Raw genomic sequence first — 27,851 nt, forward strand, 5'->3', positions numbered from 1 at the left:
GGGAGTGAGATACAGTTTCTGCTTCTGGACCTTTGCTAGGGCCCCTTTGAAGGGCTGGGGATGGCCTCTCATTGAGATTCTGCTATGTGCCAGGAGCGTACTCAATCCTGCTCAAAGTCTGGAGGGAAACAGAGATTATTAGCTTCCTTTTATAGGTAAGAAAGTGGGGAATTGGAAAAGGAAATGAATTGTCCACATCTGCTCCGTTGGGAAGGGGTGGAGCCTGTGCTTAGATGACCAAGGGTGTGTGTCCCCGGGCCTGGCACCTCTGACCGCCAGCTCAGGGGTGCGGGGTGGGCACTGTGCCAGACATGGCCATGTGCCTGCCTGACCTGGGGCCAGAGAATCCAGTCCACAGCTATGCCAGGCATCTGAACTTCTAGTTCAGTGCTATACTGGGATGTCAGAAGGGTACGGGGTGGACCCTGAAAGGAGACACACTGTCCTGGGAGCCCAGCTCCACCATGGACTGGATGTTGGACCCCAGGCAAGTCCTGCTTTTCTCTGGCTTCTGCCTTGTCATCATCAAATGGAGTGTGGCTCTGTGCTGTGCCTCAGTGTTAGACCACTGGGAGGATCAAATGTAATCATGAGAGATGATAAGAGATGTAGCATGACCAAGGGGCACTGATCAAGGGATAAAGGAGGAAAAGGAGGAAAGGGAGCTGACCATACCCTGCTGGGGGACTCAATTCCTTTCTTTCCTTTTCTTCTTTCTTTCTTTCTTTCTTTTTTTCTTTGTTTGTTTGTTTATTTATTTGAGAGAGAGAGACCCCGAGAGGTGGGAAGGTCAGAGGGAGAAGCAGGTTCCCCACTGAGTAGGGAGCACGATGTGGGACTCCATCCTGGATCTCCAGGATCATGACCTGAGCTCAAGGCAGCCGCTTAACTGACTGAGCCACCCCGGCGCCTCTCAACTCCTTTCTTTACTAGCACTGCATACACACACTTAAGGATGAGTTTGGAATTCTCCTCCTCCAGGAAGCCTTCCCTGGCCTACCCACCTACGGGCTGGGTCTGAGGACTCCTTCTCTCATAGGGAAGGTGTGGTTACTGGTTCCCCCAGTAGATTCTCAGGGCCAGGATTAGGCATCTTACACAGCATCTGCCCAGGGTGGGTGTCTGGGGGTCTGTGGGGGACAGATGAGCCCGGCCTCCATCCCTGCAAGCCTTCCCTCCCTCTCTGCAGCCCTCCATACTCTGGCTCTCCTTGTTGGTTCCCACTTTCTCCACCTTCCCTCTCCGAAGTGGAGAAGGAATGGGGATGCCTTCTTCGCCCAAGACGAGCCCTCTCTGCAGCCCCCGGCGCCCCCATGAACGTCCGTTAACAGTACGAGGAATTTGGGAGCCTCGCTCTAATAGGCTCTGCGGCCTGCCGGGATAAAGCAAGACATCGGAAAGGGTTCCTTCACAAATGACTCTAAGTCCCGACCAAATGGCATCCATATGAACCACCAGGAAAGCCATTAAAGCTGCAGGGCTCAGAGAAGGATCTCAGTGAAGGCGGCGCGGAAAATGTGCAGAGCGGAAGCTGAACGGCAGGGGGCGCAGACGCGCACAGAATCTCCGCCGAATCACAGGTCACAAGGCGGGGTTGCCGCGGCAGCCGTGGCCGCTGGCCCCAGCCCTAAGAGTTACCTCGCCGGGAGTCCCAGTTGAAGACCTCGCTTGGCGGGGGGAAGGGGGGACGCGGGCCATGGGCACCAAATGGTTTAGCGGGGCACCCTTCGGGGTGCAGAGCCACAGGTGGGGGCTCCCCCCGGAGGAGCGGCTGGAGTCTGGGGGAGGAGGGAGAGACGGGAGGGGGCCAGGCAGTGAGGAACGGGGGCCCGTCTTTCCAGGTCACACCGGCTGCCCTTCTGGGCCCGGGGCTCGTTCACCATCCTTAAGTGCTTTGAAAGCGTTTGGAGAGCACCTCCTGTGGGCCCTGTGCAGAAATGCTGGCAGCCCAGCGCGGGTGGGGGGGGTGCTGTCACTCCGCCCAAGAGAAGTGGGCAGGGTTTCAGTGCAGGGGTTCCTCCCACCCCCCACATTTACGCCATCTACGTGTATCACCTACTCTGTGCGGGGCACAGTTCTAGCACTTGCGGACATAACAGCGAGCATACGGCAAAACCCGGACTCTGGGGTTGGCAGTTCTCGTCGGGAGGGGTGGTTGGAGTAGATAATAAACCAAAAGGAAAAAGGTATAAAATGTTGAGTAGTGATAGGGCTAAGGAGAGGAAGCAAGTTGGGAGGAGAAGCTGGGAGGAGCTGGCAGGTGGTGGTTGGAAGGAGAAGATGACTTTTGAGTAAAGGCCCCCAGCAGAGGGGAGGGGACCAGGCAAGGGTGGTGTCCAGGGGGAGAGAAGCAGGAAGGACAGAGACCCTGGGGTCCCAGCAACCCTGCTCTTGCTCCAGCAGCCAGGTCCTCTGGGAAGCCAACACGGCCACCCCCCAGAACCCTCCCCACACGGGGTCTGGGGGCCAGGCCTTGGGCTCTCACTGGGCCTCTGTCCCTCCCTAGGTTTGATGTCTCTGCAGTTTACCCCAGCCAGAAGAAATTCAGCACCTTCACAGAGGCCCCATACTCCAGGCTTCATTCTTTGGACCTGGTAAGTTTGTGTAGCTTCCCTACGGCCCTACAGCCCTTCCTCTCCCCCATGCCCCCCTCCAGTGCCTTGCCATTGGGGAAGAGCTGAGTTGTGTCACTGTTGTACCTTAACACCTCTCCAATCCCCTAGTTGGGAGCATAGAGTGTGGCTCAGATTCGGGGGCCTTAGATGTGCTGATAAGCGCAGGACTGGGATGAGGACCACGTGGGTTGGGACCACAGAGCCCCGGGGGGGCATTTCCTTTTTGGCAAGAACTGGCTGCAGGCTATACCAATGATACTACCTTTCCCCACTATAGGGGAGTGTAGGGATCAATGACAGAGGGTGTTGTGATGGTCCCGTGAGGCCATGCCCTTCGGTGCTTGGTTGGGGACTAGGGGTAGGGGCTGCAGTGGGCTCGGCCTGTCCACCCCCGGCTCAGGGTGGCCTCTAGGAGGAGGAAGTTGCTCTGTGGACAGATTCTGTGGATGTGACTGTGCTCTGACTCAGTCCCACATAGGACCTGGGACCTACAGCTCCAAGGAGACCTGCTTTAGCAAGAAGAAGCTCAGAAGGGAGGTGGGCACAGGCTGGGCCCGGGCCCAGGAAGCCGTCCGGCTGACCCAGCTGCCCCACTTCCAGTACCAGACCATCATGAAAGAGAAGCAGCTGCAGGTGAGTCCTCCCAGGTCCTGCAGGGCTCCTCCCTTGGGGAATGCCACCACCCTCCAGACTCCTTCCTGGGAGGACCTTCCCAAGCTGAAGGTTCTCACCCTCTGCTTTCTTCTCTTGGGGCAGAAGGAGAAGCTGGGGCCCGGCTCCTACAACCTCAAAGACTTCCTGGAAGAGCTGAAGGAGAAGCCCTGCAGCACCCGGGGGCTGCTCAGCTCGGGGGAGGTTCGCTTCCGAGGATTCATTGGGGTAGGTGTTCTCATCTACTGGGGAGGGTCCCCCCCCCCCACCATGCTCCTTTCCATCTACAGAGCATGCAGCCTGGCTGGTGCTGGACACACCCCTCCTGGTGCCATGTCCTCCCCAGGCTCCGCCAAGCTCTCCTCTGGGTCTCCCAACCCCCCCGTATCACAACCTTGAGTCCAAGGGCTGTCATATATCCCCGTGCCTGTCCCTCACTGGCCCAGGAGCTTCCAGCCAGCAGGAACGGGTCTGGTTCATCTCTGAGTCCCAAGCAGAGTCCAAACATCTATATTTTAGGTGCTCCACAAACCCATCCACCTGTATGTCCTTCGGTCTAGCCAGCAAATAATGGCTGAGCACCCACTAATTGCCACGCACTCTTCTCGGGCTTGGGGACCGAGCAGTGAGGAAGACGAGTCCCCCCCGCCCCCCGCCATGGAACTGGGGCCCTAGTGGAAGGCACAGCGGTACAGAGAAGCAAATCCTGTACAATCAGGACCGTGAGGAAAATTGAGACCAGGAAGGGATACAGAGTGGGGGAGGTGCAATTTATAGGGTGGTCAGAGAAGACCTCTGGAAGGAGGTGACCTTTGAGCAAAACCTGCAGGACAGGAGCGCTGGAAATTCACAGTAGCTGCAGGAGAGAGTTTGAGGCAGCGGGAACAGCAGGTGTAGACCGGGAGTTGAACCAGCGGGCAGGAGGCCAGTGCGGCTGGAAGGAGGAGAGACGGCAGAGGAGTGAGGGCCAGGCCAGAGCGCAGGACCTTGCAGCAAGGCAGGGCTTGGGGATTGACTCTGAGCGCTGTGGCAAGACAGCGGAGGGTTTGGACAATGGAAGGGCCTCATTTACATTTTCAGAGGAGCACCCTGCTCCTGGGGGTGGGGCTCAGAGGCATCCAGATGGGGGAGGTGATGGTGGTAAGGGGTGGAGCGGCATCCGTGTGGGTTGGGGGCGATCATCCCATATGGGGAGAACAGAGTGGGGTCCTGGGCATGCGGGAGAAGGCAGAAGTCACACCCTCCCAGAGCAGAGTGCGTTCTGAGGTTTACTAAGTGCCCTCCTCCCCTGCCCTGATGCTCTCTGCACTGGATGCACTGGTCTCCTTCCAGCTCCGCAAATGGGCCAAGCTCTTTCAACGGGGGCTTTCCTCCTGCCATTCCCTCCACCAGAAGTGTTCTTCCTCTCCCTCTCCCTTGGTCAACCTCCCCTGCTGTCCCTCAAGTCAACCCTCAGCTGTCAGCTCCAAGGTGACTTCCTCCAGGAAGCCTCCCTGACCCCCACTAGGTGACAGATAGCTTCTTTCCTAGGAGTCCTGCTCATGGTTGTGTCTAGTGTTTCTGCTCCCCTGGACATCAGCCCCGGAGGGTGGATGACATCTGCCTGGTCGGCTCACTGTGGGACTCTCAGGCCTTAGCTGTGCCTAGCACTCAGTGGGCACATAGTAGGTATTTGTAGACTGAATAAGTGCAGGCCTGTCTGCTAAGTACAAGGTGTCCCAAAACATTCTCAGTGTTTGCAAACCTTCCAGGTGAGGCCCAGGAGGCTCCAAGAGGATAGATAAGCCTTTTGCCTTAGGCAAGCAGGAAATACCCATCCCCAAAGCCAGGCCCTTTCTCTCTGCCTTACCTCGGTGAAGCCTGGAAACTATAGCTCTTTGTATCTTAGGCACAGAGGCTGTTCACGGCTGCCCCGAGGCATTTCAAACTGAGTCATTACCTTCAAGTCTAAAGTAGTAATAATTGACAGGTATGCCACGTGCCAGGTGCTGTCCTAAGCACCTGAGTGTACCAATTAGCCTAATCCTCACAACACCCCTGTGAGGTCAACCCTGTCATTATCTCCAGTTTGCAGATGAGAAAAAGAGCCCAGAGAGCTAAAGTAACCGTCCAAGGTCACAGAGCTATGAGTGGTACAAGCAGGATTTGGATCCAAGGGCGACCGCACATAAGCAGTGTACTTGACACCTAGGTGGGTTCACTGGGATTTTGTTCCTTGGTGGCCCTTTGGTGACAGTCTTGGCCAGAGCCCCACCCAGATGGTGACAGAGAAATAAGCCTGATGCTTCCTACCTGTGTCTCCAGCCCCCAACCCCGGGGCATCTGTGAGTGTTGGCTGAGTGAGGGTGAAATGTCCCACTGCCTGGCCCTCGCTTCCAGCTGGTTCTTCTCCTACTTTGTCACCCTATCTGCTCCTGCAGTAACCTCTCCCTGGCCCTGTGGGATTTCTCTGAGCCACTCTCCTGGGCTCAGGGCTGGACAGCAAGCTCAAGGGGGTGGCCCTGCTCTGGTGGGTACAGAAGGCAATCCCTTGGGAAGCTCATGTCCAAGGCCCATTTTCTGTCTTCTTGCTGTGAGACCTGGGCTGGGAGCCTGGTGGCCTCCTCTGGGTTACAGCTGTCCCCTGTCCAGAATGCTGACCCCTCCATGGGTCCAGCTGGAAAAAAAAAAAAAAAAAGCTGTGCCAATTCCTACATTCCCAGACACCTCCCTCAGAATTAATCACTCCTTCCTGGGTCCCCAAAGTGCTGACAACCAAACATTCCAGTCAAAATCGTGGACTTTCAGGGTGTCTGGGTGGCCCAGCTGGCTAAGTGTCTGCCTTCGGCTCAGGTCATGATCCTAGGGTGTTGGGACGAACCCCACATCGGGCTCCCTGCTCAGTGGGGAGCCTACTTTTCCCTCTGCCTCTCCCCCTTCTTGTGTTCTATCTTTCTTTCTCTCTCTGTCAAATAAATAATAAAATCTTAAAAAAAAAAAAAAAAGAAAAAGAAAAAGAAAATCATGGACTTTCACATCAGCTCAGGTGTGTTACTCCACCTTGAAACCTGAAGGGTTGAAGTAGAGATGAGCCCAGGGCTCTGGGCTGGGCGCTGTCCATGGACTCCAAGCACAGCAGTCACTCTCTGTTGTAACTGCTGCTGCTGCTTCTTTTTTAAGATGTTATTTATTCATCTGAGATGTTATTTATTCATCAGAAGCAGGGAAGAGGGGTATAAGCAGAGGGAGAAGCTGACTTCCCACCCAACAACGCAGGACTCAATCCCTGGGATCATGACCTGAGACAAAGGCAGATGACTGAGCTACCCAGGCACCCCTATTGTAACAGGCGCTTCTAAGGTCACCTCGAAGGTGCCCCCGGGCTCGTGGCGCTCCCGACCCTGGAGCTTACACAGGGCTTTGGGAATCAGCTCAGGAAGAGATTAGATTTTGCAGCTGGAAGCTTAGCCACTGCTCCTTTCTGGAGGTAGGACCTTGGACTTGAGGTCTGACTCTCTGAACTGTTTCTCCATCTGTTAATTGCGGATGGTGCTGATTTGCTCTCATTGGGTCACCTCCAGGCCCAACGTGCTGAGACTTCTGAGGCACCTCACACACCACGCAAGGACCCAGCTTCCTCCCTGGCTGGAAGGAAGCACACCTGCAAACCCCGGGCCCTGGAAGGAGGCAACGTGTCGTCCTGTCCTCTGAGGGCAAACAGATCCCGAGCAGGGCTTCCTGCCTCCTCCATCCTGTCCTGTGGGGCTGCTTCCCCAGGCTGGTTCCGGTGGGCAGTCGACCGGGCTGAGCCATCTGTGGGGCGGCAGCGACCTCGTGTGGCAGAGAGAAGCAGCGCAGCAGCAAACGTTCCAGGTCTCTCTACAAGGACCACCTCCCCACACCAACCCACCCACCCACCTGCACTGCAGGGGACCTCCCCTCACCCCACCTACAGAAACCATAGTTCCAACCCTGGCAGTGGAAGCTCCAAATACTCACTCCAGCTGCAATTCTCTGTCTCTCCTTTCCCCTCAAACTCTCCTCCTGACCCCCAAGACAGGCATCCCACCCTGACTTAGGTTTTGATGCCCAGTATGGGCTGAGCGCTGTGCAGGAGATTTTATAGACATCATTTAAAATTTCCTCCTCATTGTCCTGGAAGAAAAACATTACTATCTCCATGATACAATGGTGGACCCTGAAGCTTAGAAGGACGAAGGGGTATGTCCAAGGTCATTCAGCTGTGGAGCAGCAGAACCAGGATTCAAACCCAGGACCCCAGACCCTTCCAGGTCACGGCATCGTTCATAGCACAGTGAGAACCCCATTCATGCAAATGCAGGGCTATAAAATGGGTCTAACAGATGGTATTTCTAAGACCACCGAAGACTGCGATTGTCTGGGGTGATAGGGAAGGAAGGCTTCATTCCCAGGAGAAAAGGCATTTGAGTTGGGTTTGCAGAATTAGACTTTTCTTTTCTTTTCTTTTTTTTTTTTTTTTAAGATTTATTTATCTGAGAGAAGGAGAGAGATCCAGCACACATGCCTGTGAGCGGGATGGGGGGTGCAGAGAGAGTAGGAGAGGGGAAGCAGACTCCCCGCTGAGCGAGGAGCCCTTCCCTAGGGCCCAATCTCCTAGCAGAGGGAGATCATGACCTGAGCCAAAGCCAAGAGTTGGACGCTCAACTGACTGAGCTGCCCAGGTGCTCCAGAATTAGAATTTTCTGAGGCCAAGAAGGCAGGGAGGGCATTTTGGGGGGTGGTAACAGCACAAGCGAACACAGGCAAGGAGGTTGGCAGAATGGTATTTGGTGAGCCGCAAGGAGCCCCTCTGGCAGGAGTGTGTGATGGAGGAAGGCAGCGGCATGAAACGAGTTGACCAGGCCAGTGGGGCCCCCGGGAAGAGCTTGAACTTGGGACTGAAGGTTCGAGCAGTGGTGGAACTGTTGAGACCGAGCACGCTGTGTGTTGGGGTGTGGTTAACACACAGAGGCCCTGAACATCCCGTTCCCCTCCGAGGGGCTTCCCTTCCTCAGACATACTCCGCATGAGCAGAGGGACGGATGACCTTTCTGTCCCTCCCTCCCCCCTGACAGAACTACTATCCAGGCCCCGGAAATTATGGGGTGAAGGGTAACCCATACACAAAGCTGGAGGAGAAGTCCTGCAGCCGCTCTCACTCTGAGGCCCACCCGTGCCGGACGACCCACAGGATACCCCCCATGGCTCAACAGGTACCCCCCCCCTCACCTGGCCTGGCCTGGCCTGCCTTTCTGCACAGTCCTGGACCAGAGGGGGCACGGAGAGGACTCCCAGGGCAGATGGGGAAACTGAGCCCCCGTGGAGGAGGGGGTGGGAAGGGCCTGCTTCAGTGGTTCTCCTGGGGGACTGCCATCTGTGCTCTGTTCTAGGGGAGTGGTCTGGCACCAGGCACCTACTCTTTCAAAAGTGGCATTGAGGCGTACCTGGCAAAATCTGTGGGCACCCGAGGCTTCTACGACATATTCTCCGGTGACCGCAGCAAGCCGCAGCCTTACGGGCATTTCTCGGTGCAGGTGTGTACCCAGGTGAGGCGTGGAGCAGGTGTTCCCCGCCGGCGTGGCCAGCTTCACTCCCCACACTGGGAGCACGACCAGTCTGTGCGCTCCCCACCCTGTGGGGTGCACCGGGGCACCCTGTGTTGGGTGAGGAAGTGGGGTGTCCGCGTCTCTGGGAAGGAGAAGAGCTGGGGTCTGAATGCCAGCACGTCTGTCTGGCTTACCTGCATGGACCGCAGAGGGGGCACAGAGGGTCACAGTGCCAGGGCTGGATGCCACAGGGCCCCCGACGGCACAGGTGTGGGTGCCTGGCTATTTTGGAAGCATTTTCCAGGCGTCACAGGCCCAGCTCCCAGCAGTGCTGCTAACGAGCCAGAGACCTGGACCGGAAGGGCCGGGAAACTGAGGTCGGATTTTAACTCGAAGCCCATCTTTCCCGCCCCCATCACGCTGGTCGTGTGATCCTTGGCACGGCGTTTTGCTTTCTTCCTGTTCGTGACGACTGGAGTTCAGTCTCTGTCCCCCGGCCCGCTCATTTTGTCTCCACTCGCTGTGCGAGTTTAGGGGCAGGTCAGAGTCACGGGCGTGACCGCTGCTGTGGCACTTCAAGTGGAAAAGGACACACAATCGTGAGTAAACACCTCACAGAGCGTTGGCAGGTGGTGACGAGGGGTTGCTGGTGGTGAAACATTGACACGCTTCGGACTGATGGGCGACTTGCCACAGAATAAGCCCTCCACACTCGGCTCCTCGCCAGGGCCCCCCGCATGCCCCCACGGCAAGCTACCGACGTGGTCCCCTCCAGCACAGCAGGGGTCGTGGGAAAGAATATGTTTTATTATCTAAAGAATAATAAACTTTAATTTTTGGAGCATTTTTAGGTGCACAGCCTACTTGAGCAGCAAACCCAGAGTTCCTATACCTCCTTGGTGTCCCCTCCCTGCCCGGCCTCCTACACTGGCCACCTCCCGCCCCAGGGTGACAGATGTGGTACGATATACTGACATTTTATCACCCGAAGCCCATAGTCCTCCTGAGGAGTCAGTCTTAGGATTGTGTCTTCTACAGGTTTGGAGAAAAGTTTCCATCATGGTAGTGTCCTACAGAGTAGATCACAGCCTGAAAAACCTGCTGTGTTACCCCATCACGCTGGTTTTTAGATATTTGGACCACTGCTCCTGCTGAGAACAAGATGCCGGCCGTAAAGCCATTGAACTGAGCACAAAAGTGAAGAAATGTGCAAACAGATGCTGGTTACGTTGTCCGGGGTGCACGGATATGGAGGCTGTGAGACTCACTTGGCCCCTGGCCAGGGCTGCATCTCTGCCCCACCCCCAGCTTGGGGACATGGGGAGGCAGGATAGACAGTGATGCCTCCTTGTGTGGCCACTTGCTTTTCTCTGCTGCTGAGGGTCCAGAGAGAGGGCTCAAATTTTCCTGGCCTAACAGACACCTTTTTTTTTTTTTCTTTTTCTTTCTGTTTCCCAGAAAAGAAAGCCCAGGGAATTGATGAATTTTACAAGCTTCGTGGAAGAACTTAACTCACCTCACAATAAGAAGCGTGGGGTTTTTTCGAAAATTTCTCGCAACCCGGAAACCCCTACAGAAAGGATTTACTGGGCCACCCTTAGCCAGTGCCCCCGAAAACTAGTCAGTGTCCCCCCCGCATGACCTTCCTTCCTTCTTCTCTTGGGAGGGGGCTCTCTTGCGGGGCCAGCATGGGATGGGGCTGGCTATTTCAGGGGAAGGGTTAGCCTTGGGTATCAGACCCATGTTGTTTCCAGTCCTGGTCTTGCCTGTCTTGTCACTCTGAGTAAGAACCCCCTACTCTCTGAGGCTCAGTTTACTCGCTTGTCCTCTGAGCATACCCAGGTGGGTTGGGAGAGGTGAAGGCCTGGAGCTGGCAGCGTTGGGCTTGGACCCCCCCCCCCAAGTGCCCCCTGGAAAGAAGCTGAGGGAACATGGGGCAGAGCAGAGTGTGAATAAGGGGTCTACCCTGACAGGGGACTGCCCCCCTGCTCCCTCCAAGGGAATGGGGCACTCCTTTCTGGGGGTGGGGTGGCCGGTGACCTGGATCGGCCCCCCAGGCAGGACCTGCCCCCCAGGGAGAAGGAGTAGGGCCCAGAGGAATAAACAGGGTGCCACCATTTCCTGAATGCCTGCTCTGGGCCAGGCATCTTCCAGCACCCCAAAGTAGGAGTTAGCATTTGCATTTCAGAAAAGGAAACTGAGGCCCCAGAGATGGGGAGGGATTTGCCCAGGCTCCCCCAGCAAGTATGAGAAGAAGCCAGCTGCTCTAGCTCCAAATCTGTGTGGACTTCACTTCCCAGGCTGGAAACACCTCTGGGGCCCTCCCAGGCCTGTGGGCCCTTGGGAGCCCTGAAAGAGGGGTCAGGCTGAGAGTGGGGTTAGAGTGGGTGGCATGGGTTATGAGGGCTCCACAGGGCTCCAGTGGACATCCTCCACAGGGCATCCTCACAGAGGATGAGTGAGTTGGAAGGTGGTTGGATAAACCCCTCCCGCCCCTGTTTTTGGCTCAAGGCCCAGGGCTGCCAGGTCAGCATGAGGTCAGCCGCCCAGAGCCTTCACCTGCCCCGGACCCAGGCTGACACCGCCAGACCCCTCCAGCTTTCTGCCCCCATTCCTTACCCCTAGGCCACGTCTGGTCCCGGTTCATGGCTTCCTCCAAAGACAGAATGTAAACGGGTCAACCAGCCACCGTTCCTGTTCTCTTCCAAGCGGATGGGCATAAAGGCCTGCCAGATGGTTTTGGGAAGCTGGGTGAGTGGGTCTGGAGTGGGAGTTACATGGTGATGGGCAGGGAATTCCCTCCTGTCTCTACAGGCAGCCCCAAGCCCTCCTTGCTTTTAGGAACACAGGCTCTATGTGAGCCCAAACGCACTTCTTTCTCCCGAAGGGACGAACACCGATTCCCACTGTTTTACTTCTCTAAGGCAATGGTTTCCAGACTTGAGTGGGTATTAGCATCCCTTTGGAGGGCTTGTTAAAACTCAGATTGCTGGGTGTCCCGCCAGAGAGTCTAACTTGGTAGCCTGTAGTAGAGCCTGGGTGTCTGCATTTCTAACACGTTCCCAGGTGATGCTGCTGCCGCCGCTGCTCCCAGGATCACACTTTGAGAACTGTTACCCTAAGGGACGTCACCCCACAGCCATCCCATTCTCTGATTTTCTCAGGGAACTGCTCCCTCCGTTCTCTTTGTATTTGTCTCGGGGCCTCTGGGGCAGTTAGCCCCCTTCTCATGCTTGGTGAAGCAAGGTCCCCTTCGGTCGCCGACCCCCTCCCCAGAGGCAGCCATCCCCACGTGTGTGATGTAACCTTTTGTTAGTGTTCTTGTAAAAACGGCTAAGCTCTCGGGTTGCGTGTACGTGCCTTCTTCATTTACACAAATGGCACTGGGCATTGAGCTCATTCTGTTTCTTACTCCTGCCCTTCAGTCTTTAAGTGCACCTTTAATTGGGTTCTAATAGTCACACAGAGAGGGGCATGAATCCTAAGTGAACGGCTTCATGAACGGCTCCATGAACAGCCACAGAACGGACTCACCTGTCTCTTTCCATGATGCCTTCCACCACCTCCCCTCGCACCCCTACACCCCTACACCCACCTTCCCATGATGCTCCCGCTGCCTCCCCTCGCACCCCGACTCCACCCCACCTGCTCACCCCGCTGGAGTGCTGGCTTGGCCGCCACTGTGCCCACACCCTGTCGCCCTGCTTGATTCTCAGGAGGACCTGCTAGTCAGCTCTCTGCAAGCTTCTGTTTTCTCACCCCAAGCTGGCACCTCCTGCAGAGGAGAGGGTCTTTGCTTGGGGACCCAAGAAAAGGTATTTAGATAAGAGCCAGATGCTGCTACCGTGGGGCTGGCCACTCCAGAGTGGGAGGGATAAGGTGAGATGCACCATCTGAGGCGGGAGGCATGCCACTGGGACCTTGCTGCCAACCAGACTGGCCTGTCCCCTGTGGGCAGCACCTCAGACCCTGTCTGGCTCCTGTCATCTCCCAGGCCACTGTTGGCACAGTGGCTCCGCAGGTGCTGGGGTTCCTGGTCCGCCATTGTCCCGCCCTTCCTGGTGACTCTGGGTAGGTGGCTTCTCTCTGAAAGTCTTTGTTGGCGCCTCTTGATTATATCAGCGACTGTTCCCAAGTGAGGTCACATGCTGAGATACGAGGGGTTAGGACTTCTGCACATCTCTTTGGAAGACACAGTTCAAGCCCTAACGGGTGGAATAGGGAGCAGTGTGGTGGTGGGGGGGAGGGGCTGAGTTCAAGTCTCCAGGTCAGGCCTTGGGCTTGCTAATGTCCTGCCATCCTCTCCCTCTGTGCAGAACCCTGTCGGTGTGGGTCGCTACCTCAACATCTGGCTGGCAGAGACCAAGGACCATCGACAGCGATATCGATCCCTATTCCTGGATGGATCCAAGCGCTACCCCTCAGACCCAGCCAGGGACAGGCTCCTACAGTGAGTGCTCCTGGAGCTCTGGCAGAGGGGCAAGGGCTTACTCTGGGGCGGGCTGGGGTTCCCCTCTTCTCTCCCTACCACCAGCTTGTGCTTGCTTCCCATGGGAACACAACTATACAGCCCCTGGGGCCCGCCCGACAGCGAAGCAGTGGAGAGGGTTCAAACTGCCGCCTGTGCTGCCTACTGGCTGTGTGAGGTGGGGCCCATCCATTGACCTCTCTGAGCCTCCTTTCCTTCAACTGTGATGAGCAGAGGACTGTGGGGCCCCCAAACGAGAGGCTCTGTCTAGAGCTCCTGCTAAGGAAAAGAGGCTCAATGCTGACGCCTCCACCCACAACCCCCACCGTCTCAGTGCGGCCTTGGCTGGCTTCCCCACGCAGAATCTCAGTTTCTTGGTGTTCGTGATGGGGTTGCTAAAACTGGTTTCAGGGAGCTGTTGTGAAGCCTAAGGAGAAAAGGTGCCTGAGATGCCACGGCTAAGTACAAAGCAGCTTGTAAATGCGAGCTGCTCCATATTTTATTGACCCAAGAGGCCATCAGGTTCAATGTAATCTCCATTTCAGAATGTTCAAGTGTGAATAAACATGCACTCTAGATCATTCTGCTGTTGGAAAATCCATGAGGGCATGAGGACCGGATTGCTTGGGGAAAGCCCAGATTTTAACTGCTTATTTTTAGCAATAGTGCTGTTGTGTGTTTGTTCTTGATTTATGCCCTTGTTTTGCGGAGGAGCGGGGAGAGCTTTTTAAGAAAAAAATTTTCCTACCTGTACAACTGATTAACAGTTTGCTTGGAAACAAGATGTTAGGTTGGACATATTTTTCCTCCAGAATTTTGAAGACTTTGTTCCATTGCCTTTGAGAATTCAAGCGTGGTGAAAATTCCTTTGCCATTCTGGTTTTCTGTCCTTTGAATATGTCTTCCTCTCTAGAAGCTTTTAGGATCTTCTCTTTGTCCTTTGTGTGCTGAAATTTAGTCTTAAATAATCCTAATGTGAGTTTGTTTTCACCTACAGTTGTGGGTACTTAGTGGGTTCCTTCCATCTGGGACAATTTTCTGGGAAAATCACTTGCATTTGTGTCTTTGGTGATTTCCTCCCCTCTGCTTTGTCTCCCTTCTTTTAGATGAAGGTTAATTAGATGAAGGTTTGATGTTTTAGCTTTCTTATCTTTTACTTTTTCCTCTTATTTCCCATCTCTGCCTTTTCCATCCTACTCTTTGGTAAATTTCCCTTGTCCTTATCTTTGAACCCTGCTATTGCCTTTTGAAATTTTGGCTTCATATTTTATAGTCTGCAAGAGCTCTTGAATGTTGTAGATTGCTTTCTTTTCTTTTCTCTTTTCTTTTCCTAGCCCCCCAGAGCATTGTCTTATATGCCATATGTTCTTTTATCTGAAGATAACAATGACAATTTCCCTTCAGTTTACTTTTGTCCCCCACATGCCCTGTGGTTCTTCCAAGTTCCTTATTTCTTTGATCTATGTTTGTTCGTGTTGAAGAGGACTAACCAGGAGAGCACTGTTGAAGAGCACTAACCAGGGCTGGTGGGGCTTGTCAGTTGGTGGCTTCACCTGGAGTGAGGAGATGACGGGGGTCTGATCCTTCTTTTGGAAGACCCTCCATGTCGGTGTTCCTAGGTGCTTTCTGTGGGACAGTTCAGCTTCTCTAGAAAAGGATCCTACATCCTGGGGAGGGTAAATGTGGTTGCTGGTATTTAAGGGAGGAGGCAGGGGGATCTGAAGCAGGGTATGATTTCTACCTCCTTCCTCTATTCTGATGACAGTGCCTGTCTGCCTAGCTTCCACTATGCCCAGCCTCCCCCCCTGGAGTCACTATGCATACCAAACCTCCAGTCTTCTACGGGGTGGGCGAGGAATGGTGTATGTGTGTGTCTAACTTTCCCTATGTTTTCAGCCATTTGTCTTGCTTTTTGGTGCCTCCGATTCCTGGGTCTCTCTGGAGTTTGTGGTAGGAACTGGCAGGTTTCTCACCGGCTTCCCCTCTTCTAAGCAGCTTGCTCCATTTTCCAAAAAAAAACATGTCACACTCCTGGTCCCCTGATATTAGTCTCCTTTTCTCATTTGTCTATCTTTAAAACACTCCTTTCTAGTCCTTTCAGGAGACTGAAGAAGGAGCAGAGAGAGTAGAGATAAATGCATGTATTCATCTGCCTTGTTTACTTGAAAATCAAATGGAACACTGTGAGTGTGCAAAAGCACTTTCTTCCTCTTTCTAGCCAATGTGGTTGGGTCTATTTTATGGGTGTTCCATCAGGACCAGAGAGGGAAATATCTTGCCCAAGGTCACACAGCTGGTGAACTATAGAGTGGGTACCCGTATCTTATCTTTCTTTTCAGGGCAGGGCCCTTCCCATCACACATGCCCACGTGAAGATTTGGGGGTTCCTGCAGGGCCCCTCCTCCCTGGCCACCCTGTCAGCAAAGCTCCAGTCTATATACTGTTTGTTCAGCAAACGCCTGCAGGGAAGCGAAGGAGGCCCCATCCCCATTAGACCCTCAGCTTTCTTCCCTGAACATCTGCCTTCCTTGTGGGTCTGAACTTCCCTTTCACCACTGTGATCATATCCAGGACTCAGTCTTGTGAGGTTATAGGACTTCCTTTGTAACCTGGTTTAGAATTCTGTCTGCTGCTTAGCTGTGTGACCTAGGACATGTCACATGGAGACAGACTTTGCTCTGAAAAATGAGAGTGAATGAAACAACCCACTTCATAGAGTCTGCTTTGAGGACAGAAGGAGATGATGCTTGAAAAGGTCCTCTGCCTGGGGATGCTGGTTGGCAGGTGTGTGGCAAGTCCTAGCTTCCTTGTCCCTTAGCAGCTGCTATGACTGGGCAGAATTCTATGTTTTAGTTATATAAGGGTTGAGTTCTTTAGAGAGCTTTAGAGCGCACATCAACCAGGAGAAGAAACGACAGCAATTTAACTCACCCTCTGCTGTCAAAGAAGGAAAAGTATTAAGAAGGAAATTTGACAGGGATGGGGGAGATATGGGAGGGCACTTGGGTCCTGAGGGAAGTTGGGGGCTTTTAAAGATGAGGCCAAACTACTAAATATGATAGTAAAATGCTAAAGGCTTCTCATGAAGTCAAGGACGAAACAGGGATGCTTGTGTCACCAGCATTGTTCAACACTGGTGTGGAGGTTCCAGGAAATGCAGTAAGACAAGAAAAACAAATAGGAAATAAAACTCTTAAGGAAGAGCAAATCGTCACAATTTATAATGTGCTTACCTAAAACAATCCAGGAGGGCTCATTTTAAAACTGTAAAGCTGAAGAATTTCCTCTGATACTGTGGCCATAACTAATAGAAAACATAATTGAGAAAAAGGGAAGGATCTCATTCTTTGTAGCAGCACCATTGATAAAATGCATTGGGATAAACTTAATAAGGTGTAGTTAAGGCATACATGAAGAAAAATATAAACCTTTGCTAAAAGATGTCAGAAAAGGCTTGAATAACTGGAAGGAATACCATGTTCATGGATGGAAAGATTCGATATTGGAAAAAATAGTAATTCTCCCACTGATGTACTTATTTAATATTATTTTAGCATATTTCAAGGGGCTAGTAGATGGAACTTGATACATTTATTATAAACTTTATCTGAAAGATGAAATACATATGAATATTAAAAATATAAGTATAATGAACCTATTAAAATATATTTCCATATGCATAGACAACACGCTCTGGAGAACTAGACCCCAAACTGTTGCTCATGGTTACCTCTGGAGTGTTATTAGGGTCTTTTGCATTCTACTTTGTTTGTTTTATTTCTGAGATGTTTGGATTTTTCAGGAAAAACATATAACATTTTTTTTTAAAGATTTTATTTATTTATTTGTCAGAGAGAGAGCGAGAGCGAGCACAGGCAGACAGAGTGGAAGGCAGAGACAGAGGGAGAGGGAGAAGCAGGCTCCCTGCGGGGCAAGGAGCCCGACGTGGGACTCCATCCCAGGACGCTAGGATCATGACCCGAGCCGAAGGCAGCTGCTTAACCAACTGAGCCACCCAGGCGTCCCAACATATAACATTTTTATAATCAGAAAAAAAATAAGGCAAATAGAGGACAAGTGCTCTTGAGACAGATTACACACATTGTATGTTCTCCATTTAGACCCAACTCCAGCCGAGAGTCACCCTTTGTTTTTCAGATCTCAGTTTTCCCATCTGTAAAATGGGAATGATTTATACCTGACAGAGACATAGTCAAAGCCTATGAATGTTACTGAAGGGAAGTCAACCAGCAGATCCCTGTGGGTGTCTAATTGTCAGGCTGGGACATGATTTGCCTTGGGGCTCTGGTTTGACATTGTCCCTGTAACCCTGACCCACTTGGGCTCTTTCCTGGGTCAGGAGAACTGTGTCACAAGGCATAGTAGGGAGGTCATAGGTGGGAAAATGATTCCCGGATAAGCTCTTTCACGGATTCATTTGAAAAGCCTGCTCTGTGCTTGGTTCCATCCTGGGTATGTCTGAGCTGCTGATTGTTTTCAGGTGACTAGAAATGTTCTCTCATTCACTCACTGACTTTTTCATTCTCTAATTTCATATTTTAATTTCTAATTGCTCTTTTTTGTTTTCTGAATGTTTCAGTAATGTCATTCTCTTATTTCATGGATACAGTGCTCATACTCTCAAGATATTGTTGATTAAGACAAGTTTGCCTGACTATTGTCTCCTTTTACCAAGTGCTTTTTTTCCCTACCTGTATATTTATTTTGGCCTCAATATTCCATATCAGAGGTTTTTCTCAAATGTCTGGTATTTCTTGGCTGTGCATTCACATCTAACTAAAAATCCAACTGAAAGCTCTGGTTGATTATGGACTGCACATGGGATGACCAAACTGAGTGTTTTCACTGTTTTCAATGTCAGTTTTGTGAGATGTTTTGTCTTTTACTTTGGTGGAAGAAAACTCTTCTGGAGGTCTTGGCTACCAGAGCTCTAAGTGGAGAAGAGCCTAGAGGTCATATTTAGGGACTGAACTTCCATTTGTTTCCATTTTAAATATGGTACCTATGAGATCACCTGTGCCTGGTGTCATCCTGTACAAAGAACATCTCTGTCTCCAAAGAATCAATTCTCCAATCTTCATTCATGGAAAGCACTCATCTGGCTGCAGAGAGTGGGGAAAGAAACTAGTACTCCACAGACTCTCTATGAGTAGCTTGGGTTTGGTTCTGCTTTCTCTCTTACTTCCAGAGGTACCTGGTGCTGCCAATTCGTCAGCCTCTGGAGTGAGGGAATTCCTAAATTTATCTTCTATTGGCTTAGAGTTTAGCTTTCCTGGGTCTGCTAGCTTAGTTATCGCTCTTCCATCAGTTTTTTAACTTCCAATTTTTTTTTTTACCACCTGTTTCTTCTATTGTTTTTGTCCCTGTGAGTATGTACTTTAAAAGCTTTTATTCCTTTACTCTTGTTTTAGTGGGATTTCACAAGGGAGATAAGTTAATGTATGCATTCAGCTCACTTAAAGAGTGGTAGAACTTCTGAGTTTCAAAGATAAAATAAAAGTCTTTAAAAGAAAAGTTTTGTATCACCTCTAAAAAGACAAATAACCTACAACTTAAATAAAAGACAACCAGACATGTTTTGGGCTTCTCTTCTGACACATGGATAGAAAACACTGTGTATGGAGTTCTCTATATAAGCAAACTGTCATTCATGTGTAAGGCAAATAGAGATGCACAAGGATTTAGGAAATATACTGAATGTGTCTTTTCTGAAAATAGTACTGGGGGATATACTCCAATCAAATGGCAAAGGAATTAGCATGGAGAGCTCAAAGAAAGGGGAAGACAAAATATGTAAGAATAGATCTGGTTATGAGATACCAGATAAATGTAACCCATAAAGAAAGAAAAAGTGGTAATACAAATACCAAGCAAAGTAGAATTCAAGGCAGAAATATTAAATGGGACAAAACTGGGTATTTCATCATTATAAACCATGAAAGCCAAGAAGAAGTTATAATAACTGAACCTTTACAACCCCAAAATAACAGTGACAGACTCCCACAATCTTAATGAGAGTTCTGAAGAGACTTGTTTGAGGATTTGACAGATAGGCTATATAAATAATTATTTGGAGGATTTGAAATCTAATTTTACTCCATCTAATTTTCAGATACTCATGAAATATGTATAAAAGTCAATCGTCTAAGAAAATCTTGTTAAAAATGTCTAAGTTTAAAACATCCTACATAGAAAATTTGAGGTCACATTTTCTAAACATAGTACAATAAAACAAGATGTTAACAATAAAAGGACAGTCCCCCAAACCAAGTATTTGGAAATTAGGAAGTACACTTCTCAATAGCTCTCGGGTCTAAGAGAGAGTCAAGTTTGAAATTACACACTCTTGGGGCTCCTGGGTGGCTTAGTTGGTTAAGTCTCTGCTTTCAGCTCAGATCATGATCTCAGGATCCTGGGATCGAGCCCCACATTGGGCTCTCTGCTCGGTGGGGAGCCTGCTTCCCCCCCACTCTCTCTCTCTCTCTCTGCCTGCCTCTCTGCCTGCTTGTGATATCTCTGTCAAATCTTTTTTAAAAATAAAAAAAGGAATTACACACCCTTTAGAAATTAATTATAATTAAAACCCTATATTCAGTTGGAGCAAAATTTAAACTTTAATTGCTTGTGATATTGAACAAGAAAGATTGAGAGCAAAAGAAGCAAAAGAAGTCATTTGACTCTAGAAGTTTAAAAAAAAATCAAAACACATAAAAATAAAGCCAGAGTCAAGAATGAGTGAGAAGGAAGGGAGACGGGGAGAATGGAGGCATTCTCACTGGATCCTCACTAAGTTGAGTGCTGACTTGCTCTTGTTGACCCCTACCTGTGGCCCCTGCATGCTGGTTGTGATGACATGCACCCGTTGGGGGAGACGCATGCAAAGTCCATGGGCTGTGGAGCCATAGAAGACAAAGGGTCAATGTCAGTGCCATCTTCCCTGTTGTATGCATGAGTTAGTGAGGCTTGGAGAGGAAGTGACCACCATGGATAGGCAGGGAAGAAGCAGTGCCCCGACTCTGACCCTGGGCTTCAGCCTCTCCTCCTGGGCCTGGTTTTTGAAGGAGGCCACCGATGGCAGAACACGTCCTCAAACACTTTGCTGTCTGCAGTCCAGGCGAGGAAGGTGTGTGTGGGAGAGTTGTGAAATCTCTTCCTGGGATATGGAGTGACAGCTAATTCGTGTCACCTCTCACCCTCTGCCCTCACCTGCTTCCTCCTGCCCAACCATAGGGTTCTGGGCTTCCAGCTGAGCAGCCTGGGATTTAATTCCTGTGTGGAAAGGACAGCCTTTTGGTTTTCATTCTTTAGAGCTGTGTATGCAATAGGTGTTTCATAAATGTGCTTGATTGACCAATGACCACTGCTTCCATCTGACCACCTTTCTGGCGCTTACAGCCAGGCCTTTTTTTTTAAAAGAAAAACAGATTTTTGATTTTAATTTTTCTTTCTTTATTAAAATATCTTATTTATTTATTAGAGAGAGTGCATGTGAGTGGGGAAGGGGCAGAAGGAGAGGGAGACAGAATGCGCAGCAAACTCCCCGTTGAGGGCGGAACCCAACGCAGGGCTCGATCCCACAACCCTGAGATTCTGACCTGTTCCAAAACAAAGAGTCTGATGCTCAACTGACTGAGCCACCCAGGTGCCCCTCTTTTTTTTTTTTTTTCTCTGTAAGTAGGCTCTAAACCCAACACGGGGCTTGAATACCAGCTGAGCCAGCCAGGATCCCAGCCACCAGGTCTTTTTATTCTGTCTGGCCCACCCTCTTGCTGTGTGGACAAGAGAACTCTGTGCTCTAGCCAGGCCATGCTTTGCACCACTCTCCATGGGTTGGCCACGGTGACCTGTCCTTAGGACATCCTTTTGTTCGTTCCTGTCTGGAAAACCCCTATTCATCCTCTACAACTCTGCTTAAGTACAAAGCCTTTCCTGATTTGTCTGGTTAGTGACTATCCTCAATCTCCTGTGATCCCCAGGTTGAGGGGCTTTTCCCCATTATGCTGTAATTACTTACTCGCATGCTGTGGTCCCTACCGGATAGAGCTTCCAAATTCAGCTTCTTGATTCTGGGGCTCTGGTGTCTCACTGGCCTGCACAGAAGGTGCTCAAGGAGTATTTGTAAAAGGGGGAGTCGGGGCATTAACTGGGGAGATGGTCCGGAGTCTGGTTGACTCCATGAAAGGAACATGTGGGAAATTTCCAGTTTGATTTGGCAGTAGATTATTTTTCCTTTTTAAGCTTTTTTGCCTGACATTTTTTTTTTATCATGAAAAACTTCAAACATACAGAAAAAAATGCAAAGGATTTTTTACCATGTATATCTACATACCTACCACTTAGATTATATCACTAACGTTTTGCTTTTCTTGCTTTATGACCTCTCTTTCTGCCTATCCGTCCTTCTGTCCATCTGTCAGTCACCTTATAATTTGATAACGTGTCAAGTAGATGGCAGACATCAATACATTTCCTCCTAAATACTTCAGCATGCATACTACCTTTTTAGGATTTTAAACTAAAGCCATAGTCCTTGCTCAGAAATCTGAAGTTGAAATCCTAAATATCCATTCTTTGTAATAATAATAATGATAATTATTCTTGGAGCATGTTTATGACATACAAAGTGATTTCATAGGCATTTGCTACATAGGATGACTTTATTTTTTTATTTTTTTTAAAGATTTTATTTATTTATTTGACAGAGAGAAATCACAAGTAGTCGGAGAGGCAGGCAGAGAGAGAGAGAGGGAAGCAGGCTCCCTGCTGAGCAGAGAGCCCGATGCGGGACTCGATCCCAGGACCCTGAGATCATGACCTGAGCCGAAGGCAGCGGCTTAACCCACTGAGCCATCCAGGCGCCCCCATAGGATGACTTTAAAAGGGAGATCTCACTCTCAATGTTTTCCAGTTGAGATGACTGAAATTTGGAGCGAGAGTTCCTAAAAAGTCGCTGCCAGTCAATGGCGTTCATGCACGCTGTCCTCAGAGGCTCACTGCGCAGTTGCCGCATGCCAGCCCCATCCTGACTGCTGGGACAGGGCAGAAGAGAACCAGGCAGCAGCTCTGCCCCACAATGGTGCTCAGCTTCATGCAGAAGACACTCCCCCTTCCTATAGTGATAGGGCAGTTGAGAAGGAGGATCGGGGCAAGAGGACCCAGGACTTCCGTCTCCAAACCCAGATACTTCCCTTGCTCTTTCCCCATGGTCTTCTGGAGGATGAGATGAGGAGGGAGGGCTCTTCTGACCCAGGAAGGCTAAGCCAGAGAATGCCTTTACTGTCTCCCTGTCCTCATCCCATCTGCCCCCCAACAGGTCAGTTTCCTTTGATTTCCCGGGCCTTTGTATATGCTGCTTTGGTGGGAGATTTAGGAGTTTGGACTGGAAGAGGAAACCCTTAGGAAGCTCAGCACAGACTCCCCTCCCTCCACAACTCCACCACACATTTACTGTGGAAGGATGGTGACTGCTGTAGACACAACATGGCACAAAGGAAATATGGGGTCTTAAGCTCCAAAGGAAGGCAGAGAAGAGAGGAGGTCATATTTTTACCCTTCCATCTTCCATCTGTCTTTCCTCCTTCCTTCCATCCTCCCTTATTTTTGGCAGAAGTGGGTGGGGATAGAGGCTTTAGCTTACTTCCAGGCTGATGGGCAAGGAAGAAGCAGGTGTTTCAGTTGCAAGGTAGTGGAACCCACCTCTTGTTCGGGCCGGAGGGGCAGTTTCCTAAGGGCAGAAAAAGGTTGACCTTGGATGAAGGCAGGAGGTGGGAAAGGCATAGAGGTTGATGAGCTGGTTAAAAGTAAGCCAACAATTTCTAGGAGGCAGGGGTTTTTGCTCAGAAAGTCCTAGGCACATGGGGCAGAGGGGAGGAATTGATTTAGAATCAGGTCCATGACAGAGGGCTCGATAAGATGCTGTGCGAGCATGGTGTGCAGAGAGAGGAGCCACAGTCTGCATGGGAAGATGGCGGTGTCCCAGACTGCTGGCCTGGGCATGGACAGATGACAAGCCTGGCCAGCTGGGGGTGGCTGAGCAGTGGGAGGGTGGGGCACAGCAGAGGCTATGGCAAGAGATGGAACGAGATGGATAGGCACAGCAGGATTGCGGCGTTCTAATGCAGGAGTTTGCAAAGAGATACCTGTGATTCAAGCAGCCCACAAGCCGTCCTCAGAGTGCTGTCCACATAGAAGGAGGTCTTTGGAAAGGGCCACTGGGAAGATGTAATATTGGGGGTGGGACTAGGCTTTGCTTCTTCGTGTCTGAAATGAAGGGACCTTAAGGGGTGATGATACTTTGTGGTAGACCCTAAAAAAATGGGCTCTGGGTCAGGGGAGGAGATGGGTCTGTTGGTTGGCTGGGGCTGGCTGGTCTGGGATGGTCTTGGATGGGACAACTAGATGCTCTTCCACAGGGACTCACCCCTCAGCAGTCTAGCCCGGGCTGGTTCTCGCTGAAGAGGCAGAGTTTTGAGAGAGGACATGTTCAAGGCCTGTGGCAGCCTAGGCTCAGAGTAACACATCCTGACTTCTTCCATATTCTGTTGGCCTAGGCAAGCTGTAAGTCCAGCCCAGATTCAAGGGCAAGGGGAAGCTGACTCTACCTCTGGTTGGGGAAACTGCCGAGTCACAATGCAAAGGGCTATGATACATGGAGAAGTGGAGACTGGGATTCCTTTCGCCTTCTGTCTACGCCAGGAGCCGAACAGGACTGCATCTCCAGCCCAGCTGGTCCCGGCCGTGTTCTTTCCAGGAGGGCTCACTTTTTTCAGGGAGGAGAACATGTTTAGGACAGAGAGAAGAGCCGGAGCAAAGGACAGGAAGCAAAAAAGCTCAGGACGTCTGGAAAAGACGAGATGGTTCATTTTGGATGATGCGTGGAGTGTGTACAGGCAGAACAGCCGAGAAGAGGGCAGATGGGACTGGCTAGGTCAGTCCTCAGGGACTTGGAATGCATAGCTAAGCTGCTTGGATTTTATCCTGCCTGCAAAGAGCCACAGGAGGATTTCTTTAAAAGTAGATTTACAATAGTATAACCGCGTACAGTAAAATTCACCCTTTATAGGAATATAATTCCATGAGTTTTGACAAATGCCTGTGATCACGTAATGACCAAGGTGGGCGAGATGTAGAATATTACCGTCGCCCCGAAGGGCTTCCTTGTGCCATTCGTAGTCAGTCTCCTCCCCAACCCCAGCCTCTGGCAACTACTACCAGGACTCCTTTCCTGGAGTTTTGCCTTTTCCAGAATGTTGTGTAAGTGGAATCGTGCCATAGGTTCACACTTGTGTATCTTTTCTTTTGTTTTACGTGGCGCTCTTGGAGTTCACCCGTGTAGTTGCGTGTAGCAGTAGTTCCCTTTGAATGCGGAGTTGTGTTCCACTGTATGGACGTACCGCAGGTGTTTTGTTTTGTTTTGTTTTTTTAATACATTTCCAAGGTGAGGGCCATCTGGATTATTTCTAGTTTGGGCCATTTTGAATGAAACTGCTCCAAACAGTCACATGCTGGTCTTTGGGTAGACACCTGCTTTGGTTTCTTTTTGGCAAATATCTACCATAGTGTGTCAAGGTCAGGTGGTATGTATAACTTTATAAGAAACTGATAAACTGTTTCCCGAAGTGGCTGTACTCTTCTGTACCCCTGTCAGCCGTGTGTGTGGGCTCTCTTTGCTTTATACCCTTGTCAGTTTACATGGAAGTCAGACAATAAACAAACACACAAATGTATATCACGCAATGGCTGCTAAATGCAGTCAGAAACACAAAGCAAAGGGTTCTTGAAATGCCATCTTCCAGATGGCTCTTGGGATGGAGCCAGAGTCTCCAGGGGTTGCCTTTGGAGGAAAGAATCAGAACAGTGCAAGGGACACTAGACTGAGGTTAGGGGCTCTGGGCTGGAATTCTGGCCCTGATTCTGGCCACCATGGTAACCTCAGGCCAGTTCTTGCCTCTCTCAGATCCTCAGTTTCCCTCAGTCTCCCTCTCAGGGTGAGCTAGACGATCTTTCTTTCTTTTTTTTTTTTTTAAGATTTTATTTATTTACTTGACAGAGAGAAAGCACAAGCATGGGGAGAGGCAGGCAGAGGGAGAGGGAGAGGGAGAAGCAGGTCTCTGCTGAGCTGGGAGCCTGATGTGGGGCTCAATCCCAAGATCCTGGGATCATGGCCTGAACCGAAGGCAGATGCTTAACCTACTGAGCCACCCAGGTGCCCCTAGATGATCTTTCAAGTGCTAGGATTTTGTACTTGAAGTTCTTATAAACCAAATTAGAGGCTCTGATGAACCAAAGTAGGTGCAAAGGAAAGGAAATCTTTTTAGAATCAGGCTGTTTTGTTGCCGGTGGTCAGCCATTTTGTCCTCTTACCCATAGAGGATCTCTTGGGAAGCACAGCCAGCAGGTACCTGTTCCTCGCACCCCCCAACCCCGAGTGCCTCTCCAGGGATGGGGGCTCAGTCCTTCCAAGGGACCAGTTTCATTTTCTCTTTCTGTCTTTTTAAAGGGAAAGGATTACACCTTTTACTAAGGGGAGGTGCCCTCCAACAGTGGATTACAATTCAGATCCTACTCCTTAAAGCTGCATATGAAGGACAGCCTGTGGTGACCAGAGGGCCCGAAGGCCTGAAGACGAATTTGGGATGGGAGGTAGAAGTGGGAATCAGGAGGGTGGGGAAGGTCTTAGAGAAAGGACCCATGGGAATGCCTGGGAGAGGGGAGGGATACTTTTGCTGGCGACATCCACCTGGAGGTCATGATGTCTGCTAGGACAGCTGGGGCCACTTATCTTTTGATAAGGAAGATCAACTATCTTTAGAATTCAGATTTGCCAGTGGCACAAACATGGGAGCAGATGGACTAATGGAACTTCTTCTATTCTAAAGCCAAATTGCTTGACTCCCTGATCATTAAAATCCAAAAAGAGGCAGAAAAGTGTAACATATGTCAGAAGACAGCTGTAGGCCCCATCTCCATCTAGGATGCTTCTGGAAGCCCAGCAGGGCCTAACATTATTATGAGGAGGTTACTGGCCCCCAGGCCATGTGCAGCCATTGGATGCAATCAGTTTCATCCTTGGAGTTGGGGCTTGTGGGCACACAGGTCTAGCCCAAAAAAATGGGTCTGTGGGGTTGGTCACAATGTCCCGAGCTACTTCCTTCACTGTTTTTTGTTGGTAAGAGATTGTGTAAGGTGGCAGGATTGTGTTGTCCCTAGACATAAAGGAGGCTGGGACACCACAGCCTCAGCCCCAAAACTCCAATAATGGTGTAAAATACTCTTCAGAGCGTGCGTGCCTTATGAAATCGTTACTTTCTCACTCATGTCAAAATGACTGTTTTAGAGGAAGTAAAACTGTCTTTATTGTCAGACATATCGCCTATGTGAAAAAAACTCCTGTGAATCCTCAAAAAAGCTGATAAGCCAAAACAGGTCCAAACTAGATCTAATAAATCAGTTTAGCAAATTTTCAGGAAATAAGATCAAAATATCAAAATCAAATGTTTCTATATATTAGTGATAATAAAAATTGAAAATCTAAAATACCACTTATGATAGCAAAACTAGGAAATATTTAGGTGTAAATTTTTTTAATTAAATATTTTTATTTATTTATTTGGCAGACAGAGATCACAAGTAGGCTGAGAGGCAGGAGAGAGAGAGAGAGGGAAGCAGACTCCCTGCTGAGCAGAGAGACTAATGTGGGGCTTGATCCCAGGACCCTGGGATCATGACCTGAGCTGAAGGCAGAGGCTTAACCCACTGAGCCACCCAGGTGCCCCTTATTTAGGTGTAAATTTGAAAAAAGATGTACAAGATGTTTACACTGAAAACTACAAAATACTGCAGAGATACATTAAAGAAAACTTGAAGGAGAGGTATACCACACCCAGGATCAAAAGACTCAGTGTTGCTAAGATATCAGTTCCCCCCAAATCTGTAAACTCAGTGCAATATCAATCAAAACCCCCATAATTGTGGGTTTTTTTAAAAAGATTTTATTTATTTATTTATTTATTTATTTATCTGACAGACAGAGATCACAAGTAGACAGAGAAGCAGGCAGAGAGAGAGAGGAGGAAGCAGGCTCCCCGCTGAGCAGAGAGCCCAATGCGGGACTCAATCCCAGGACCCTGAGATCATGACCCGAGCGGAAGGCAGAGGCTTTACCCACTGAGCCACCCTGGCGCCCCAGCCAATAATTGTTTTTATGTCGACAAACTGATCCTAAAACACAAGGAAATATAAAAGACATAAAATAGCCAAAACAGGAACAAAGCTGGAGGAATAGCATTACTTTATTCCACAGCATGAAACTGATGTCAAGAGCCGCAGATTAGAGCAAGAGAATAGAAACGGTAGAAACAGACGCACAGGAAATCAGAAACTGATTTTCAACAGTTTCATTGGAAAAAGAATAATCCTTCAACAGATAGTGCTAGAATTATTGAACATTAGTATGCAAAAAAATGAACTGTGACCAATGACTCAAATCATACAAAAATTAACTCAAAATGAGCCATAACCCAAAACATAAAACCTAAATTAAGAAAGCTT

The 27,851-nt window shown here is 50.0% G+C and overlaps 1 protein-coding gene across 8 annotated transcripts; it reads left to right on the plus strand.

The window, feature by feature from the left end:
- CIMAP2 (ciliary microtubule associated protein 2) lies at window positions 1-27,851 on the plus strand. 8 transcript variants are annotated; one of them, XM_082686133.1, is made up of 10 exons: window positions 1-155; window positions 2,507-2,594; window positions 3,084-3,248; window positions 3,372-3,494; window positions 8,342-8,479; window positions 8,657-8,812; window positions 10,271-10,432; window positions 11,438-11,563; window positions 13,129-13,262; window positions 23,852-24,796. In XM_082686133.1, the coding sequence occupies exons 1-10, from the start codon at window positions 85-87 to the stop codon at window positions 24,255-24,257; spliced, it is 1,569 nt and encodes a 522-aa protein (XP_082542259.1). In that variant the 5' UTR covers window positions 1-84; the 3' UTR covers window positions 24,258-24,796. The 8 variants fall into 8 exon arrangements, with proteins under 8 accessions (XP_082542259.1, XP_082542260.1, XP_082542264.1 ...); XM_082686134.1 differs by having other exon boundaries at window positions 2-155; window positions 8,657-8,800; XM_082686138.1 differs by lacking the exon at window positions 23,852-24,796 and adding an exon at window positions 25,801-27,851 and having other exon boundaries at window positions 6-155.

Source organism: Mustela nivalis (genome assembly GCF_964662115.1).
Source record: "Mustela nivalis genome assembly, chromosome: 10".
Taxonomy (NCBI): domain Eukaryota; kingdom Metazoa; phylum Chordata; class Mammalia; order Carnivora; family Mustelidae; genus Mustela; species Mustela nivalis.

Bases quoted from the DNA above. Each gene is read 5' to 3' on its own strand.
- CIMAP2 (XM_082686133.1), top strand. From the start codon at position 85: ATGTGCCAGGAGCGTACTCAATCCTGCTCAAAGTCTGGAGGGAAACAG. The intron at 3,495-8,341 runs GTAGGTGTTCTC...CCCCCCTGACAG, and splicing joins GCTTCCGAGGATTCATTGGG to AACTACTATCCAGGCCCCGG. The intron at 10,433-11,437 runs GTCAGTGTCCCC...CCTTACCCCTAG, and splicing joins GCCAGTGCCCCCGAAAACTA to GCCACGTCTGGTCCCGGTTC.